The sequence below is a fragment of the Mytilus galloprovincialis genome, chromosome 6, assembly GCF_965363235.1.
Source record: "Mytilus galloprovincialis chromosome 6, xbMytGall1.hap1.1, whole genome shotgun sequence".
Taxonomy (NCBI): Eukaryota; Metazoa; Mollusca; class Bivalvia; order Mytilida; family Mytilidae; genus Mytilus; species Mytilus galloprovincialis.
The window spans coordinates 89,032,640-89,053,939 of NC_134843.1; the positions used below are offsets into that span (position 1 = coordinate 89,032,640).

At 32.1% G+C, this 21,300-nt stretch overlaps 2 protein-coding genes across 3 annotated transcripts in view; one reads left to right on the plus strand and one right to left on the minus strand.

Annotated features, from left to right (window-relative positions):
• LOC143080643 (putative arginine--tRNA ligase, mitochondrial) overlaps positions 1 to 9,213 on the minus strand; it is a 26,164-nt gene extending 16,951 nt beyond the window's left edge. Inside the window, exons 1-4 of one of the 2 annotated variants that reach the window (XM_076256588.1) lie at positions 9,145 to 9,213; positions 3,264 to 3,379; positions 2,310 to 2,409; positions 847 to 930 (exon numbers count right to left, since the gene is read on the minus strand). In XM_076256588.1, coding sequence (XP_076112703.1) covers positions 847 to 930; positions 2,310 to 2,409; positions 3,264 to 3,379; positions 9,145 to 9,162 — 318 coding nt within the window. In that variant the 5' untranslated portion in view covers positions 9,163 to 9,213. Of the gene's footprint in view, positions 1 to 846; positions 931 to 2,309; positions 2,410 to 3,263; positions 3,380 to 8,932; positions 8,996 to 9,144 lie in introns of those variants that run through there. The other variant, XM_076256586.1, reaches the window with a different exon arrangement.
• LOC143080645 (uncharacterized) lies at positions 9,028 to 21,088 on the plus strand. The gene is made up of 5 exons (XM_076256590.1): positions 9,028 to 9,177; positions 14,651 to 14,914; positions 15,302 to 15,442; positions 18,288 to 18,511; positions 19,170 to 21,088. Exons 1-5 carry the CDS (start codon positions 9,102 to 9,104, stop codon positions 19,581 to 19,583), a joined length of 1,119 nt encoding a protein of 372 aa, XP_076112705.1. The 5' UTR covers positions 9,028 to 9,101; the 3' UTR covers positions 19,584 to 21,088.
• Positions 21,089 to 21,300: the final 212 nt, after the last annotated feature.

Here is a 21,300-nt window from a genome sequence, read left to right on the forward strand (position 1 = left end):
TGCAAATCGGAGAAGGTGACAAAATGGCTGACCGCAGAGAATTGATACTCTAAATTTAAAATCGATGGTGATCTCTTATCTAGCGGAATAAAACTTTAATATCTATGAATTTGAGCATTTTTATACAGAATAAACATAATATCAATTTTTGATTTTTTTGCGAAGTTTCCCTTTAAACATCTGTAGTAATTCTGTACATTAATTAGGAAATAGCAAACCAGTCCAAAACCACTCTTCACCTGTAGTTTATGGTTCAAAGTTCAAAAGATTGTCAATTGGTACTGTAGTTATTGTTAGGAATCAAAAAGTATAACAGACAGACAGACATGTGAATCACTATATACCCTTCTTTTCCACTTTTAGATGCGGGGTATCATAAAGACATGTGGTATAAATGCTAATGATACAACTTTTCCCAATTAACTAAGAACCTGTTATGAAGATAAAAACAATACTGTATATATATATACAGGTATGATTTTAATGGATACAGATAAAGCTATTCACTTATCAAATGATTAACTTCATCTGTGTTCTCACTATTCATTCATTTTCTTATAAAATACATTGCATACTGGCATCACGAGAAAAATTTCTCAGACCACAAACATCATTGCAAAAAACTCATTTCTTATCATACCATACGGTGACCTATAGTTGTTAATGTCTGTGTCATTTTGGTCTTTTGTGGATAGTTGTCTCATTGGCAATCATACCACATCTTCTTTTTTATATAATTTAATTTCAATAATTTCTAGCACTGTTTACTGAATAGACATATTCATACTAATAGTTACAATATCATTTATATTTCACTTCATCAAATCATGATTGAACAAAACTTACATTACATAAATAACACGGCTTTATAAAGAAGTTAATTCTTCCATTTGTTTCATCTGCGTAGTCTATAGGTAAAGGATGCAGTTCCTGAAAACAATTTAAAAAAGTGTATTACTATTTAACAAAATAAGTTACAAAAGGAATCTGCCTATTTGTTGCATGACCAACTAAATTTCATCTAAAGTCTATTGAGTGCCAATCTAATTCCAATAAAAAAAATCTAACTAAAGAATCCTTACCAATGAATCTGATTAAAACCAGATATTCTTTAGCTCATAGTTGGTATAGATAAGATAAGATAAGAATTTTATTAATCTAATCAAGAATCCATAAAGGGCATCATTTTACAACACAATATGATTGGAAAAAGCAAAACAGAAAACTAATACCATACTATAACGTTATGGACAGGATCAGAGCCTAACACAACATGTGTTTTATATAACTATTATATCAAATCTTATATCAATAAAATATTATATTATTTCATATATTTTGTTTACATCTGGATCTTATTTCTAAACCTTTAATAATGTTATTTCCTAGGCACATGAGAGTAGGTATATATAACGATCTGAACAATCCAGATGAGGTGATATTCAAAATAAAAAAAAAAAGACTTTGTATCTATCTGATGAGCCCTTTTCAAAATCTTTCATAGTGTTCAAAGGTAGTGCTGTTACACAACTGTCCTGTGTTTGAGGAGAGTGTGGGGCCCATAATCATATTTAACCCTGCCACATTCTGCATGTGTCTGTGCAAATTCGAGGCCTGTAATTCAGTGGAAGTCGTTTGTTACTGTTGTTCAAATTTTATTTTTCTTTCATCATTTTGTACATAAATCTGGCTGCTAGTTTTTCATGTTTGACAATTTAACATTTGTCAATTTCTCTGCCATTTATAGCTGACTCTGCATCATGAGTTTTGCTCATTGTAGAAGGCCATACATTGACATATAGTTGTTGACCTCTATGTCATTAGAGTCTGGTGGAAAGTTGTCTCATTGGAAATCATTAAAGAGCCTGTAATTCACTGGTTGTTGTTTGTTGCTGTGTTACATATTTGTCTTTCATTCATTTTTTGGTACATTGATTAGACTGTTAGTTTTCCTGGCCTGTATTGTTTTACCTTTCGGGATTTTGGGCCTTTCATAATATGTGGTATTGACTTTGCTCATTGTTAAAGGCTATTAGGTGACCTGTAACTGTTAATTTCTGTATCATTTGGTCTTTTGAGGAGAGTTGTCTCATTGGCAATCATACCACATCTTCTTTTTTATATTTACACATAATACATAGACTATTACAGTAAAAATGTAATTAAAGTACATATATGGTTGTAAGATTTTTAAGCTGATATTATAAAGGAAATTTTATTGATAGGAAAGTTAATTCTGTTGTATTTTCCTCAAGTATTTTATTATTCAATATAGTTTAGTATGTTCTATAGTATTGAATGCTTTGTACCTGTGATATAGCTTGGTTGTCTGAAAACAGTGTCTGGTAAAGTCCTGGAATAGTTTCCTTCACATCGGATACACTGATATAAAACTGTGGGTCTTGGAGTCTAAAGGAATAATAACAAATGCTTATTCTTTGTTTATATATAGAGAAATATTTGAAAGTAGTTCAATGAAAAATGAAACACTTCACAGAAGAACATATCTATCATGTCTATATTTATTTTTATTTATTTGATTTTCTGGGGGGGGCTATGTTTTTTTTTTCTGGACAAATTTTTTTTTCCGCCTGCGGCAAAAAACAATCTATTTTTTTCGCAAAAAGTTGAAAACAATTTTTTTCTTTCAATTTTAGCATTACATATAGTGGCAGCTGAGGGTGAAACAAACAATTTTTTTTTCTCAGAATCAAAAACAAATTATTTTTTTCTCCAAAAACTGGAAACAAACTTTTTTTTCCAAAAAAAACCATAGCCCCCCCCCTCCCCCCAGAAAATCAAATGGTTGCTGCCTAAGCTTCAAGCATCTTTAGGTAAAAAAAATTGTGAACACTTTAGAATCATATTGATATATATAAAACAGAGTATAAAATTATCAAAATAAGCAGAAGACATTTAACTTTCAATGCCTTAAATCAGAATCTGTTCTCGAACTATTTCAGTTCAGACAAGGGATAATGGTATTTTCTGCAAGATGATTAATATATTGTCTCATCCCTAACCAGAAGTTGGGAAAAGATTTTAATTTTTAAAAGCAACTTTTTCTTGTTTCTGAATCCTAGATATTTTTGTCAAGTGTATCACATTGTTATGTGATGATTTATCTGAATGCATAAAAAGTTGTCTCCCTGAACAGGAAATTTTGCAAAAATATTTTGTCTATTACAAATATAATTACGAATTGATAATAGACAATGATAGATATATTTATACATTCCAGCTATAACAATGAATGTTGTTACCTGGTTTTCTTTGTCACAAGTCTGTATGTGATATTTGAAGTTAATATATCTTCTAGTGCTTCTGTCCTCCCTGATTGTGTCACCTCTTTGTTCCCACTTCGTAAACACTTTATTACCTGAAACAATATGTAAATTATGACTAAATTACTTTGAAAATCCGGTTAAAAATTATTGTCTTCAAGCCTCAAATATTGCTAGCCACCAAAAACAATTTGACTGTATCTTTTGTTATTAAAGTGCATCTTTTTACAATTAATATTTAAGCCCTAACAACAATTAATCTTCATTACCATGTGATTACAGTTAAACCTGATTTACATGATTGTTTTTATAATTATAATAAGGCTTTGATAATTTATCTGTGATAAATTTGCATGCTGGAACGAGTAGTCAATTAGGCATTCGTAGGCTACCCTTCCCCGCATTCAAAATGCCACCAGTATGGGAATATAACAGGAAATATACATGGAAATTGTCGCAATTAATGAATAAATTGATTACTACTTACAGAGACGTATAATACTTAACTCAATAGTTTTATAAACAATTATATAGTCATACCTGTCAACTGACCCGTATTCTGCGGGTGTGACCCGAGATTTTCACAATTCTGAGGGATCACCCGGAACACCCGCCGGGTCATTGAAATAACCCGGGAATTCCGAAAATGACCCGATTTCACCCGTATTTCTTAGCCTTGAGATTGATTTCATAAGTAATATTCCTTTGCAATACCGGCAAATTCGTAATTCTTCCATGAACAGGAAGTTCATCTAGCTATGTAAACTGTCAAATTAAGTGACCCATTAAGTGTATGGCTTCACTTGATAGCTTTGGTGTCAAACACACTGTTAATTAACACCAATTACCTTAGCTTTAGGTCGTATAAAATAAATTGCACCATCGGTTTACAAACTGAACTAGAGTTACTTCCCCTTATTTGTCACCATTCAAAGTTATTCATTATATTTACGTTTTATGGGTGAAAAAGATTAAATTATAAAAATATAAAATTCAAATACATATTGAAAAATAACTTTTTATTATTTTTATACCTTTATACAATTTTTTAAAAAAAAGTTGAAAATTATTTTTTACATTTATACTTCCTTTAACTGTATTACCATATTTTATCATAGTCTAATTTCCTTGTTAAATGAAAAACATTATGGTTAAAAGCTACATAGTCAATAGTCTCAAACATTAAATTCTAATGTTTGATGATTGTAGTATTTTTTCTCAAAAAGTAAAGCACATAAGTCTGAGTTACACAAATTTATAATAATCTTTAAAAGTGCAATGAAATAATATTAAATAAGATTTAAAATGACTTAACAAAGTGAACATGGCATTGATGTTTTGGTATCTTTGATATACATTATATTTCAGCTCGAAAAAGTTTGTACGCGTTATGACCTGAGATTTGATTCTTCAATGCAGTTCATGACCTGCATTTTCATCGTCACAGGTTGACAGGTATGTATAGTAAGTGAACAGTTTCTTTCAGTAAAATATTCTTAGAATGGAAGATTACGATATATATGAGGGTTGTAATGGGGGTACCATTATGATAAATAACGGTTAAAGTTCTTGTCAAATGACGCTAATGGTAATTTTGGTGTAGGACGATAAAATGTACACTTTCTTTTAAACTATAAAAACATCAAATGATTTTGACGAATTTTTTTCCAAAAATGACCGTATTAACGATAATTATTTGAGCCTTTTGATTAATCACAATAAGGATAACGAATTTGACGCTAACGGTAGCCGAAAATGAATGTTTGACGCCTGACGTGAAAAGGCATTAATACCCTCATATATGTGGGGAAGACATTTAAAACTATGGAACACTACCTTTAAACTTTCTTCATTATTCAATCTACAAAATTTAGTCTATTCATATTATCAAAATACATGCATCATGACAGCTTTCATTATTTTATTTTTCAACTAATAATTTTTAGTTTACCTTTAAACCATTTTAGTGTCGGCCTTCTTTTTCTTTAAGGGTCCTTATACTTTATAGAGTTAGGCCAAGGATTCATTCATGGTTATGGTTAAGTTAGGGGATGTTCTAGGTAACGTAAGGGTTAGGTTTTAGGGTTAGCAATGGTTAGGGTGCGAATTTAGGTATGGGTTAGGGTTAGGTTTGGGGTTAGGGATAGTTCAGCAGTGGAAATCCAGGGGAAGGGGGGGGGGGGGGGTGGAGATCAATACACCTTATCGCTAATCCCGGCTGACCTGTCCGCTTGAACTTTTGACATCAACAACAATCAAACTTTTCCATTGTAGCATCAGATATTTTGTTTTATGACGTCAACATTTTAAGGGAACCTGTGTGATATCCAGCAATGACGGACAAATAGCGATAAGGTGTATGTGGAAGCAGGACAAACCACCCCACTGGCAAAACGCCCCCCACCAAATCGCCCCACCTTTTCACAAACTCGCCCCACTATTAAAAAAATCAAAAAATAGCCCCAGCCTGGTTAACCGACTCGCCCCACTTTTTGAAAAAAACGCCTCACTTGTGAAAAGGGTTAAATCCAGTTAATTTTTCCCCTTTCAACTCGCACCACTTATTGAAAAAAGGAAAAATCTACTTCTATATACAATTTTCAGGTCTACAAACTAGCCGAACTTAAATGAAAACTTATTTGGATTTTTGTAATCTACACAGAATACAAAAACAAGAGTGCACACACTGAAATGTCTCACCTTCTTTACTAATCATTGATTTTATGTTGATAGTCCTAAGTATAAAGCTTGATTACAACTGTCACATAAACTTAACATTAACCAAGATAGCTAAACAAAGACCAATGAACCATGAAAAGTAGGTCAAGGTCAGATGAACCATGCCAGGCAGACATGTACAGCTAACAAAGCTTCCATACAACAAATATAGTTGACCTATTACTTATAGTTTAAGAAAAATAGACCAAAACACAAAAACTTAACACTGTGCAATGAACCGTGCAATTGAGGTCATGGTCAAATTAAACCTGCGGGACTGACATATAGACCATAATATATTTCCATACACCAAATATAGTTGACCTTTGGCATATAATATTAGATAAAAAGACCAAAACATAAAAACTTAACTTTGACCACTGAACCATGAAAATGAGGTCAAGGTCAGATGACATCTGCACGCTAGACATGTACACCTTACAACCATTCCATACAACAAATATAGTAGACCTATTAGATAAAGTATGAGAAAAACAGACCAAAACACAAAAACTTAACTATAACCACTGAACCATGAAAATGAGGTCAAGGTCAGATGACACCTGCCAGTTGGACATGTACACCTTCCAGTCCTTCCATACACCAAATATACTAGCCCTATTACTTATAGTATCTGAGATATGGACTTGACCACCAAAACTTAACCTTGTTCACTGATCCATGAAATGAGGTCGAGGTCAAGTGAAAACTGTCTGACGGGCATGAGGACCTTGCAAGGTACGCACATACCAAATATAGTTATCCTATTATTTATAACAAGAGAGAATTCAACATTACAAAAATTTTGAACTTTTTTTTCAAGTGGTCACTGAACCATGAAAATGAGGTCAAGGACATTGGACATGTGACTGACAGAAACTTCGTAACATGAGGCATCTATATACAAAGTATGAAGCATCCAGGTCTTTCATCTTCTAAAATATAAACCTTTTAAGAAGTTAGCTAACGCCGCCGCCGCCGCCGGATCACTATCCCTATGTCGAGCTTTCTGCAACAAAAGTTGCAGGCTCGACAAAAAACCACGAAATTTATTAAACTTTTTTGACATTCTTAAAATATAGGTTTCATTCAAATCCATTCAGTAGTTTCAGAGGAGAAGATGTTTGAAAAATTGTTAACGACGACAGACGACGACGACGACGACGACGGACGCCAAGTGATGAGAAAAGCTCACATGGCCTTTTAGGCCAGGTGAGCTAAAAAAGGAATAACATAAGATGTTTCTATAAGGTTTTCAATGGGATAGCATCTTTTTCCATAAGTGGGTCGACTTGGCAGGAGTAATATTCACGGAATTTAACTTATGTACAACGGGATAACATCTTTTTCCATAGGTGGGGCGATTTGGCATTACTAAATTCATCCTGGTTAATAATATATTAATCTAGATTTTATCGTTTTCCATTAAGTGGGGCGAGTTGGCAGGAGTAATATTAACGGAATTTAACACATTTCGCAAGTGGGGCGATTTTTTAAATAGTAGGGCGATTTGGTAATCCAGGTTGGGGCGGTTTTTTTAAAAGTGGGGCGAGTTGGTGAAAAAGTGGGGCGATTAGGTGTGGGGCGATTTGTCATGGATTCCTTGTAAGCTTAGTTATTTGTATAACAATTGAAAGGAAACCTGTTAATTGTATAATTATAGCACTTCACTTAGGTTTTCAAAGGTATTGACGTGGGCAGGGAGAAAGATATACAACGGGATTGCATCTTTTTTATAAGTGGTTTATCTATTTGTCATGAGTGGGACCAGTTGACAGACCGTATTTCAGCGGGATTTTAACCCTTTTCATAAGGGGGCATGTTATCATACCTAATTTTGCAATGGGAGTTAACCCTTTTCATAAGTAGGGCGAGTTGGTAAACAAGAGTGGGGCGTTTTTTTTAGAAAGTCGGGCGAGTTTGTGAAAAAGTGGGGCGATTAGGTGTGAGGCGATTTGCCAGTGGGGCGATTTGTCATGGATTCGGTGTATGCATATATCAGTCAGAGCTCAGACATAAACAAGTCAATTTTTGTTTTTGACTTAAAGAAGTCAAAACATGTATTTATCATAAAAATGTGTTTTCAATTTTAGACTTATCTAAGTCATAAAATGACAGACTTGTTTAGGTCTATTTATGTTGATGAAAAACGTTAATTTCACTTGGTGGCCAAACTATACAACCAATGACAGCAAAAACCTGTCTGACAGTTCACAAGGACTTGAGCTATCTATATGTAATTGTCTAATTGAACATCTTTACTAAACACAGATGTTTTTCCTCATTAAGTGTAGTTCCAGGTGGTTGCATTGTAAGGTTAATTAACATTATCTCCGATTTTTTAGACTCTCATTCATATTTTTCTTTAGAAGACAAAGCATTGTCTTTCAATGTTGTCATTATTTGATTTAGATGCATGACCTCCTTATGAATATGCGTGGGTCTTGAAGTTAACCAATTTTGATTACTTTTCGACTTGTAGGAGTCGATATTTGAAACTTTTTGATTCTGGTCAATTATTTCTTGCTTAACAATATTTGACTTATTAAAGTCTTAATTTGTCTTGCATTAAAGGGAGACTAATCATAAAACTTACAAATGTAGACCTCTATGAGTCAAAAGCAGATTCAGACTTATTTATGTCTGAGCTCTGACTGTATATGGGTTGGGACTCCTTTATAAAGTAAAAGAAGGCATATTGTCTATGAACTGTGTCTAGTGCTATGTCTGTGCCATTTTAATTAATTGGATCTGTCAAATTCGTGGTTTTTATCTTGAATATATACATTTATATATAATTATATTGCATTGCCGAAACGACCAAGTCCGAATCAAACAAGGCCATTATATTGGCTCCTTGGGCGAAACGTCTTGTTTCCTACTTTTAGGCCGTTAGTTTTTCCATGATTAATGATTGGTTTAAGACTTGCCAGTTTTGCAAATTCTCTCCGCATGTAAACCGACATCGTATCAATCTAAAAGTTTGATTTTGAAAAATCTTCAAAATTCGATGTCGAGGATTCTTCTGGGCATGGGGAAAGGAACGATATTTTCTGTTGTGGAAATTACATATTCGGCAATAATAACTTCCGCTAATTAATGATGGCGATTCAGTATCTGCAGCTGATGTTGATGTTGCTACCTTTTGTAATTGGATCATCAACTTATGATAAATGTGGGTGAAAGTTTACAGCCAGCATTGCATGGCCAAAATAATTCATCACGATCACAGGATAGTTTTCAATTATGTTAACCACAATCTAAGTCGGGATTAACTTTATTTAAATTCGGGACCTCGGGATTTCGTTTTTTTAAGTCCGGGATTTCGGGATCAGGACCCCTCCTATTCCCCCTCCTTTATATATTTTTTATATTGAAAAAAATGATATTAGACCTACCCATAAATGAACCTGACCAACAGTGCAACAATCAATCTAAACCTAATTACAGTGCTTATCCAGTGACCTTTGGGGTATCATAATAGCAATGGCCAAAACAGTTTACCAAATTGCAGTTAGATTTCTTCTCCAACTAACTGATCAACTGGTAAAATGTTTTAGCAGATTGCTCAAGTGAAATGTTGTTAGTATGAAGTGAGTGCTGTAAAATCAAAAGTAATACTTACCATCCAGATCCAGTTAGTTGATATCTTTGTCATTTGTTTCAAACACAAAAATGACTTACTATAGTATGAGTCACTGAATAAGAAGGTCTAATTTTGACATCGAAACTTCTATCATAAATAGATTTTATAAATAAATAGTTCAAACCATTGTTTTGTAGATGTATATTTTATAGCTTTGTCTTCTAAGACAAAGTTATTGTGTAATTATGATTCGTATAATATTTTCTATACAAATTACTGATCTGCTGGCATTAAAGGGAAATAATTTTTATCGAGTTATTGTACACTAAAAAATTAATCAATGATACCTGGCTTCTGATTTTGCCTACAATTTTTTTCAAAATTTTAATCATCTTAAAAATAAATTTCATTGTTTCTTTTCAAAACAGAGGATAAAAGTTTAATAATCATAAAAGTAATGTTACAAACAAATTAAATGAGGAAAGTTGATATTTGTCAGACAAAAGTTGTGACAACATTTTGTTGATTTTCAGTAATGTAAATTATTTCCCTTTAATGGTAGCAGATAAGTAATTGCTTTAGAAAAAAAAATCCAAATTACAATTATGCACTAACTTGTTGTTGGAAAACGGAGCTATAAATTATAGACTTACAAAACAATGTTTTCAACTATTTATTTATAAAATCTATTTATGATAGAAGTTTCCATGTCAAAATTAGACCTTCTTATTCAGTGACTCATACTATAGTAAGTCATTTTTGTGTTTGAAACAAATGACAAAGATATCAACTAACTGGATCTGGATGGTAAGTATTACTTTTGATTTTACAGCACTCACTTCATACTAACAACATTTCACTTGAGCAATCTGCTAAAACATTTTACCAGTTGATCAGTTAGTTGGAGAAGAAATCTAACTGCAATTTGGTAAACTGTTTGAGCCATTGCTATTGTGATACCCCAAAGGTCACTGGATAAGCACAGTAAAACATGTAAAAAGCTATTAAATCACTGTGCACAGATAACACCGGTGTCGCACCAATGAAAAAAGAAGGACAGTTAATAGCTGATACAAAGCAAAAGGCAGACATCCTCAACAAACAATTCCAATCAGTGTTTACAACTGAATCAAATAACACCATTCCAGACAAAGGTCCTAGCTCACACCCTGTGATAACACCACTTGAAATATCTTTACCTGGTGTCAAGAAACTCCTACACAATTTAAACCCACATAAGGCAACCGGCCCAGACAACATCAGCGGCAGAATACTAAAAGAACTCAAAGACCAAACAGCTCCAATTTTCACACTTATTTTCAAAATATCACTTGAAACTAGCATTACACCAAAAGAGTGGAAACACGCCAACAAAGCACCAGTATTCAAAAAAGGGGGAAAATATAAACCAGAAAATTACCGTCCTATATCATTGACTATATCCTGTAAACTTATGGAGTATATCATCACTAAACACATCATCAACCATCTTGAAAAGAACAATATACTGTATGACCTCCAGCATGGCTTCCGTCAGTCTAGATCTTGTGAAACTCAACTTATTTCATTCATCCAAGAACTTGCAGCAAATAATAACAACAACACTCAAATAGACTTCATTTTAATGGACTTTAAACTGGGTCTCTGCCTTTCCAAATGACAGAACACAAACAGTTGTCCTGGTTGGAGAGTGATCTGACCTAGCCCCAGTCACCTCAGGTGTCCCTCAAGGCACAGTTCTGGACCCAGTATTATTCTTGGTATACATTAATGACCTACCAGAATACCTATCATCCAGTAAGCTGAGACTGTTTGCCGATGACAGTATCATCTACAAAACCATCAAATCTCAAAGTGACTGTGATGCACTACAGTTAGATTTAGATCCAGCTGCTAGGTGGGAGCAAGACTGGTTAATGGCTTTCCATCCAGACAAATGCACAGTCCTTACAGTCTCACAGAAGAAAAACCCATTTAAACATGACCATATCCTCCACAATCACAAACTGGAACTTGTCTCTTCGGCTAAATATCTGGGCATTACACTTCAAGCAAACCTAAAATGTTCAAAACATACAGACAACATCATAGCTAATGGCAACAAATCTCTGGGCTTCTTAAAAAGAAACTTAAAAACATCATGTCAGAACATCAAAACTCGGGCATATCTGGCACTAGTCCGTCCTAAACTGGAATATTTATGTTCAGTATGGGACCCTCACACAGTTGAACAAACCTCTAAAATCGAGATGGTCCAAAGGCGAGCTGCCAGATATGTCTGTAACAGATACCATAACATCAGTAGCCCGACAGATATGATAAACACCCTAAACTGGCCAACTCTACAGGAAAGAAGAACACGCACAAGGTTAATAATGTTCTACAAAATAGTACATCAAATCGTAGCTATACCATCTGCTATTCTCATACCATCAGACAGTAGTACCTGCAAAAACCATAATTATACTTTTAGACACATTTCAACCAAAAACAGATACATATAAATATTCATTTTTTCCATATATACCATAACTCAGTGGAACTTATTGCCAATGCAACCATTCTCTGTTGCCACAGTCAACACATTCAGAGAACATCTCACACCAGCTGTTCTCCACAAATTCATCTAACTCATTATTAGCCTATGTACATAGTTTTAACATGTTTAATCACAATTTTAAAAAATTAAATTACGCACCTCAAATTTATTTCCAAATGTTTTTGTTTTTGTAAATAAATATATATAGGCCACGCTGCGCAAACAGTAAATAATCTTCAGTTAATTGAAGGACTACGGAAAACCTATAAACATGATAAAGAAGAAGAAATGTTTACAAATTTTTCCTATTCTGCCTAATGTGAGGGTACCCAAATTGCACCTATTTTGACAGGTTTTTTTCCACCTACCTTTCTTTATCTCACCTGGCCCAACAGGTCCAAATGAGCTTTTCTCATAACTTGACGTGGTCGTCATCCGTTAACTTTAAAAAAAAAAAAAGGCAAATTTTGCAATTTTGCAGACTCTGATCAAATTATCTTCAAAATGCTTTAACTATAGAAATTGCTATTTGACCGGCACCAGCAACATAGTAAATTTGTTGCTGTTGCTGGAAAAATAGAAAATATGTTAGTTTGTTGGCATTATAGGTAAGCGGAAAACAAGTTAAAACTATTTTAATGTTTATAAATTTATGCAATTCAAAATCAACATGATCAAGTTTGAATTTTAAATATTTTTGATTTTTGAAGCTATGTGATTGACTTTGTTATATTGTATAATACTTTATTAAATTTATGATGCAATGAAATTTTTAATGTTATATTGTATAATACTTTATCAAATTTATGATGCAATGAGATTTTTAACTTATATTTTTCTTCATAACACATGTACATTGTAGTTAAAAAATCTGAGATTTTATTCTTATGCATACATAAAGCATTAGACTGTCACTGACTGATTTTAGAAATAAATACATCTACATGGTTAGATATGATTTCATTGCAACAAATGGATGCTCAACATTTTTATTTTGGTTTTTTCTTGCTCTACATTCTTAATAGTTTTAGTCTTTGACTGATAAATGTTTTTACACAATTATATGTGTCTCAAATTATGTAACTTTAGCTGTTTACTTATTTAACTACTGATACATCTATATTTATTTGTTTTGTTTTATGTTGACATTGCACATTTTCATATTACTTAAAAAGTAAATATTAAATTTCACTGAGATTAACAAAGAACCTACAAATTAACAAATTCACTATATTGCTGGTGCCACACCCCCAACCCTGAATCCACCTATGCTATTTAGCATTTAGAACAAATCTGAAATAGGATACAAATGTTCACCGTGCGGGTCAAGATCTATCTGCTCTGAAATTTTCAGACACATCAGACAACAGTTTGTTGGGCTGCTGACTCTAAATTGGTAATTTTAAGGAAATTTTGCAGATTTTGCTTATTATCTTGAATATTATAATAGATACAGATATAAACTGTAAACAGCAAAATTGTTCAGCAAAGTAAGATCTACAAATATTTTTTGCATGACCAAAATGGTCAATAGACCCCTTTAGAAGTTATTGCCCTCATCATCTCATAGTCAATTTTTAACAATTTTTTGTAAATTTTTGTAATCTTTTATAAAAATCTTCTTCTCTGAAACTACATGTTCAATGCCCTTTAGCTTACACTTCAACTTGTATTCATGCACTTGACATGTGACATAAATGATATGTAGATCTCACAAACATGACAAACATGTTTAACCCCGCCACATTTTTGCGCCTGTCTCAAGTCAGGAGCCTCTGGCCTTTGTTAGTCTTGTATTATTTTAACTTTTAGTTTCTTGTGTACAATTTGGAGTTTAGTAGGGCGTTCATTATCACTGAACTAGTATATTTGTTTAGGGGCCAGCTGAAGGACGTCTCCGGGTGCAGAAATTTCTCGTTGCATTGAAGACCTGTTGGTGACCTTCTGCTGTTGTCTGCTCTATGGTCGAATTGTTGTCTCTTTGGCACATTCCCCATTTCCATTCTCAATTTTATGTCTTATTTGAAAATATTATACTAAGATCTTATCTTTATCACTGTGTTTAGTCAATTTGTTTAACATTCATAAACATTATTTGTATAGAACAAACTTCTACAAGACAGACAATTAGGATATATACATGTATTTGAATATTTTGTTTATAGTTTAAAGATCCCTGGTGATCAAAGGTGGATCCAAGGCCAGTGGAAGGGGGGTGGTCTGGACCTTTTGTGGGAAAAATTTGGTTGATTATATAGAGAATCACGGAAGCATGACTGGATCCTCCCTTTTTAGGTCAATCAGCACCCCCTCCTTATAAAAAGTTCTTGATCCTGGAGATCTGCCACTGTTGATGATGGTGATAAGAGACGTCTAAACTATTTATTGCTAAAACAGTTTGCATCAGCAAGCTGTATATTTAAGTACAGTATATAAGCCAATATGTTTTTTTTTTTCAAATTTTTATAGATAAGACTGAAAATGTTGAAAATCAAAAATCTGTTTTCATATTTATAATTCCAGATTACTACATGGATGACAGATGTGGAGAAGTAATTGATATGGAAGAGGAAAATATTGAATCTGGAAACTTAGATCTAACAATCTTTCTAACGTATGGGCCAAACATGAAATGCCAGTTAACAATTAAGGCTCCTGATGACAGACAAATCATGGTATATTTTACTGAGATTGATATAAAAGAGAAAAAGGGAAGAATTGAGAATACTTGTGAAGATTACCTGGAATTATTTGATGGATCAACTACATATAACAACAGTGTTCCAGGTAATTGTTGTTTCCATCTACACAATACTGTTCCTAGTATTTGTTGTCATACAACTTATATATAGTCTTGACAATTGTGTTCCTGGGATTTGTTGTCATTGTTCTTCTGAAAAAAGGGAGAAATAAATATAGAACAATATTTTAATTTTATTTACAAGTTTAAAATGTTTTTTGATTAACATGATTAAGCAAAAGACCATTCAAAGTTTATATATCAGTATAAACCAAATATTATCTTTAAATTGACAAGGATTATGAAAGGCTAATTATCATGAGTATTGACTTTTTTATTGAGTGTCATTGCAGCAAACTAGTTTAGGTGATTCAATATTTTTATAGCAAAGATAGAAGGTTATTAAGATACTAGATATACCTGTATTTTTACAGATTCTGATTTAAAGATTTGTGGTGACTATGACCCTAGAAGAGCTTATTACACTAGTGGACAATATCTGACTCTCAGGTTCACGAGTGACTATAGAAAACAAGACACAGGATTTGAACTGTTGTTTACTTCATTTCATACAGGTATATACATGTGATATATGTGCATTTATCATGTTTATATAAAATATTTAGATACACTGTACAAGAATTTCAGAAATGATAAAATTACATTGGAACCAATCAATCAACCTTAAATGTTTAAATGCACTTTAAAGTCAAACTATGATTTTTTTCATATCTACATGCACTTTGTTGCACGTTCATATCTTTGGTGCACTTTTATATCTTTGATGCACTTTCATGTCTACAAAAAATGTACATGCACTTGACTGTCCCTCTGGTATCTTTTGTCCCTCTTGAAAATTTGTACTTCTATTCTCCAGATTTTTGATTTATTATATATATCTGTGTGACCAGGTGGAATAAGGCTCAGATAAATCGAATTGCAGAAAGTTCAGATATTTTAATAAATATAATATAGAAGGCAACGACAGATCTTATAATATACAGATAATGACAAATAAATACAACTTTACATATAAATGCATATGAATATATCATTTTGTAGCAAATAATGAATATTATGTTTAATTACACAATTGCAAATAAATAATAATGCAAAACACAGTTAAATGACAACTCTGAATGTAAACAATTTGTTACTGTGCTTATCCAGTGACCTTTGGGGTATCACATTAGCAAAGACCAAAACAGTTTACCAAATTGCAGTCAGATTTCTACTCCAACTAACTGATCAACTGGTAAAATATTTTAGCAGATTGCTCAAGTGAAATGTTGTTAGTATGAAGTGAGTGCTGTCAAATAAAAAGTTATACTTACCATCCAGATCCAGTCAATTGATACCTTTGTCAATCATTTCTAACACAAATAATATCATACTATAGTATGAGTCACTGAATAAAATGGTCTAATTTTAACATGGAAACTTCTATCATAAATAAATATTATAAATGAATAGTTCAAAACATTGTTTTGTAGGTGTATATTTTATAGCTTTGTCTTCTAAGATGAAGTTATTGTGCAATTGTGATTCGAATAACATTTTGTATACAAATTACTGATCTGCTGGCAATAAAGGGAAATAATTTACATTACAAATAATCAGCAAAATTTTGTTCTGTCTGACAAATATCAAATTTCCCCATTTAATTTGTTTGTAACATTATTTCTGTTATTATTTAACTTTTATCCTCTGTTCTAAAATGAAAGATGAAACTTATTTAATGATGAAAGACGATTAACAGCTGTTTTGCAAAATGTTGAATTGTTTAAAGTATAAGGGATTGTCTACCAAGGAGCACAAGATAACTTATAAGCAGTATTTTGCAAAACCTTTCTAATTTGTGTTCTACATGCCCTTCAACTTCATACTAATTTTGCATTTCATTTTTTTTTATGAATTTTTTGTAGGCAAAATCATAAGCCTCGTATCATTGATTAAATTTTATGTGTACATTTAAACTCAATATAAATTATTTCCCTTTAATGACAGCAGATCAGTAATTTGTATAGAAAATGTTATTCGAATCACAATTGCACAATAACTTCATCTTAGAAGACAAAGCTATTAAATATACACCTACAAAACAATGTTTTGAACTATTCATTTATAATATTTATTTATGATAGAAGTTTCCATGTCAAAATTATACCATTTTATTCAGTGACTCATACTATAGTAAGCTATTATTTTTGTTAGAAATGATTGGCAAAAGTATCAACTGACTGGATCTGAATGGTAAGTAATACTTTTTATTTGACAGCACTCACTTCTTACTAACAACATTTCACTTGAGCAATCTGCTAAAATATTTTACCAGTTGATCAGTTAGTTGGAGTAGAAATCTGACTGCAATTTGGTAAACTGTTTTGGTCTTTGCAAATGTGATACCCCAAAGGTCACTGGATAAGCACTGTAATCAATGCTAATGAAAACTGTTCACTAAAGTAAGTTGACCATACTACTATATAAAATACTATATAACATTGAAAGTTAATTACAGGTATTAAAATAAGAAAATATAAAGTTTGAAATACAATTAGCAAAGTAAATGAAACTAAATAAAATATTTAAGTCAAAAACATTTAACCATAAACTAATTTGAAAAACCCTTAAATGTAAATACCTTATAATGCTGGCTACGGCTCTTGATGTTGTTTCTGGTGTTACTTATTTCTGCATTGACAATATAGTTAAAAAGTACAATATATATAGTCAATAGGTGAACTGGTAAACTAGATAGAACCAGATTAAACAACTATTAAGTAAGGTAGTTTGTCCAATAGCCAGTGGTGAGTAAATATCAAAGAGCCCAAATAGAGTATTTTGGATTCAATGAACCGTATAATACAAAATGTGTTCAATATAGTAAGATCATTATTGTATAGGGTAAAATAGATATAAACTAAGTACAAAGTTGGGAATAATATCAAATAGATAATATGTATATAAATGAACTTGTCCACATCTGAAAGAATAAAATGAATCTTTATTGGTGGCATTTGGTTGTTGTCTCTTTGACACATTCCCCATTTCCATTCTCAATTTTACTTTATTATACATATGTCATGTATGTACAACTATAAATTTTCTGTTTTCTCATTGTCTAAAAGTATTTAGAACCCTCTTTTGTAAATCATTATCACCACTAGAAAAATCATGAGAGATTAAAATAAGATGGAACAGCTAACATGTACCTTAATAAAGCACATGAAATGGGAAAGGATGTATATATATGTTACATTGAATTTGTAGAATAAGGGATTATGTTCTATACATGCATGCTATAATCACTGAAATTTTCAGGGATTATTATAAACATTATAAAAAAACTATTAGAAATAAACTCATTACACTAAGAATTTGTTTTTGATCTCTATTCAATAATATTTTATATACATTTAGGTGTTTGTAATGAGACAAAAGAGTTCAGATGTCGACAGGGTCAGTGTATATCTAAATCCTTCCAAAATGATGGTTACAATCAGTGTGGGGATAACAGTGATGAAATTATAACCAATACAGACATGGATTACTATGCTGCAGGTTCAGTCATACTAATCATATGTATAATTCTAGCTACATGTTATATCTGTAAAAGACGGAGACAAAGAGGAGCTGTCATCAAGGTATTTCTTATTTAAATCAAATATTTTTATGCCCCATTTATGGGCATTATGTTTTCTGGTCTGTGCCTCCATTCGCCTGTTTGTTTGTTCGTCGGTTTGTCCTGCTTCAGGTTAAAGTTTTTGGTCGAGGTAGTTTTTGATGAAGTTGAAGTCCTATCAACTTCAAACTTAGTAATCATGTTCCCTATGATATAATCTGTCTAATTTTAATGCCAAATTAGAAATTTTATACCATTTTCACAGTCCACTGAACATAGAAAATGATAATGCAGATGGGGCATCCGTGCACTTGGGACACATTCTTGTTATGACTGTTTTAGTGCACAGTTAAATTTTAGAGAGGAAATGTTGAAAATGAATGATCTTAACTCAGATATTATGCAGAGAATTGACAATTTAGAAGGCATGGTATTAAGCAACAACCTATCAAATAGCACACAGAACAGAAAATATAAAATGTTATTGCTTGCTTTTGTAAAAGCATATTCAAAACAAAATACCGGAAATGATTTATACTATTTTTAAACATGACTTCAGCTCATAGAATACTTTCAAGTTATGTCCTTCACCAAAAACAAATGGTCATCAATTGTAATGAGTTGTAGTATACTTGTATTTAATGAGTGTAATTTATTCTTTTTTTTATTAAAATTCACAGAGATCGGGAAATCAGTCAGAAATACCACTAACTTCACAACCAGTTTCTCTGCCATTTCAAGGACAACAACCAGCTGGCTATCCACAACAACCAACAGGCTATTCACATCCACCAGCTGGCTATCCACAACAACAACCAGGATATCAGCCACAGTCTGGATACCCACCACAATCTGTATATACTGATCACATGGGACATCCTCAACAAGGATATGTATCTCTGTCTGGGAATCCTCAACCAAGCTATGTACAAATGCCGGAGAAGCTGTCGCAACCAAGCTACCAACCACCGCCAGGATATCCTTCTCAACCAAACTATCAACCACAAAGTGGTTATTCTCAGCCAGGATATCATTTAGTAGATCCTCCACCATATACAGAAAGTCCATATCCTTCAGCACCACCAAAACAGTAAAGATAAAAGGCAGATTTCATGCCTCAGTTTGTGGCTAGGGCATTAAATTTTTACTTTGTTTGTTATTCTATAAAAGTAATTATAATAGTTGTCCTGACATTCTTTTTACATGCATTGTGCTAATTTTGGTGTGTAGAAAAAATAAGATACCAATTGAATAGTATAGACCAATGTCAATTAGTTCCTTTGAACTTTATGATTTTTCAATTTGACATCCTTCTGACTTATTATTTGTGGTTTGTTTTAATTGACTTTCCTCAGATCTAGAAAATCTCATGAAAGTTGTACATTTTTGTATGACTTAGTTTGAATGCTTGGTGAGCTTCACAATTTGAATTTTCCAAAGTGTTCTGTATTTTTGTGATTTTACTTTAACTCTTTTAGACAGGAACCTATTGACACAAAAAAGCAAAAGACATTTTAGAAGTCATCATATACTTATCAGTAATATACAATCACTGACAAGATACCATATTCAAGACAGGAACATGAACATTATAAAGTGGGGTTAACCGATTTCAATTTCAAATCTCCTCTTTTTGATCTTAAGGAGGTATCGCGGGTATAAGATTTTCAGAAAAAAATTAAATATTTATTTTTCATTACAAAATTTTATTAATTACCTTTAGTAGTTGTTACTTAATCATATGGTACAAAATTGTTCCAAAAATCATAAAGTGTTGGCCCCATGTGACTTTTAGAATGTAGATATCATTGAAAAAGCTCCAAATTATCTCCCTTTGGTGCAAAAATGCTATTTTTTGGCATTAAAATTGAAATATCTTTTTTAACTCATCGGTAACCAATATTTTTTATTGTTTTTTTGAATATGCTGTACATATTATTAAACTAAATAATTGTAATATTTAAGCGATTTCTGTAATTTAATTCTTTTTTTATTTCGATATTACTGCTATTTCTCCTATTAGTTCAACAGAAAAAAGGACATTAACAAAAATGTATGCTTCTTTTGAAGGCAGATTGTGAATGTAAATGAACGGCAATTATAATTAGTAAAATAATAAATAGTTACAAACAAGAACATACCATGAAATGCAGTGATCTCTACAATAACCATTGTGAAATTTTACAAGACCAATTTAATCGGAATGTTTATAGCAACTAAAGCAAGTTTAAAGTACTTGACCTCTACTGATATGCAATGATGCCATCCTACACTTTTTTCTACTTTACCCAATGTATATATTTTGCTGATTTTTGGTGTAGATATATAAAATAAAAAAATACTCATTATTAGTCAATCAATCATTCTAAATGAAAAATGCATATAAATTAATAATGTGTTAGTGTTAAAAAATTGCTAAAGCATAAAAAAAAAAGCAGTGAATAATCTATATGCATTTAATGCTATTATGAACAGAAATTTAGACTATTAGAGATTGTGTTGTTCATTAACAGTATTTGATTGACACAATATGTTCACAAACACACAGTTGTGATATCATTGCATTGAATAATAGGACACCATTTTTATTGGCATTTACCTTATACCATATCGAGTGTTTAAACAGTTTTAGTTGAAATACCAAATCTTTCAGTTATATATTATAGTGTTTCTTTTTTCCTGAATTGTTGTTTGTGATTATATCTTTGATATATTTATTATTGTTCCCATGTACATTATTTTAATGAGGGGGAATGTAAATCCCTGAAATTGGAAAAAGATCTGCCCGATCCTGAAATCCTGAGCTTAAAA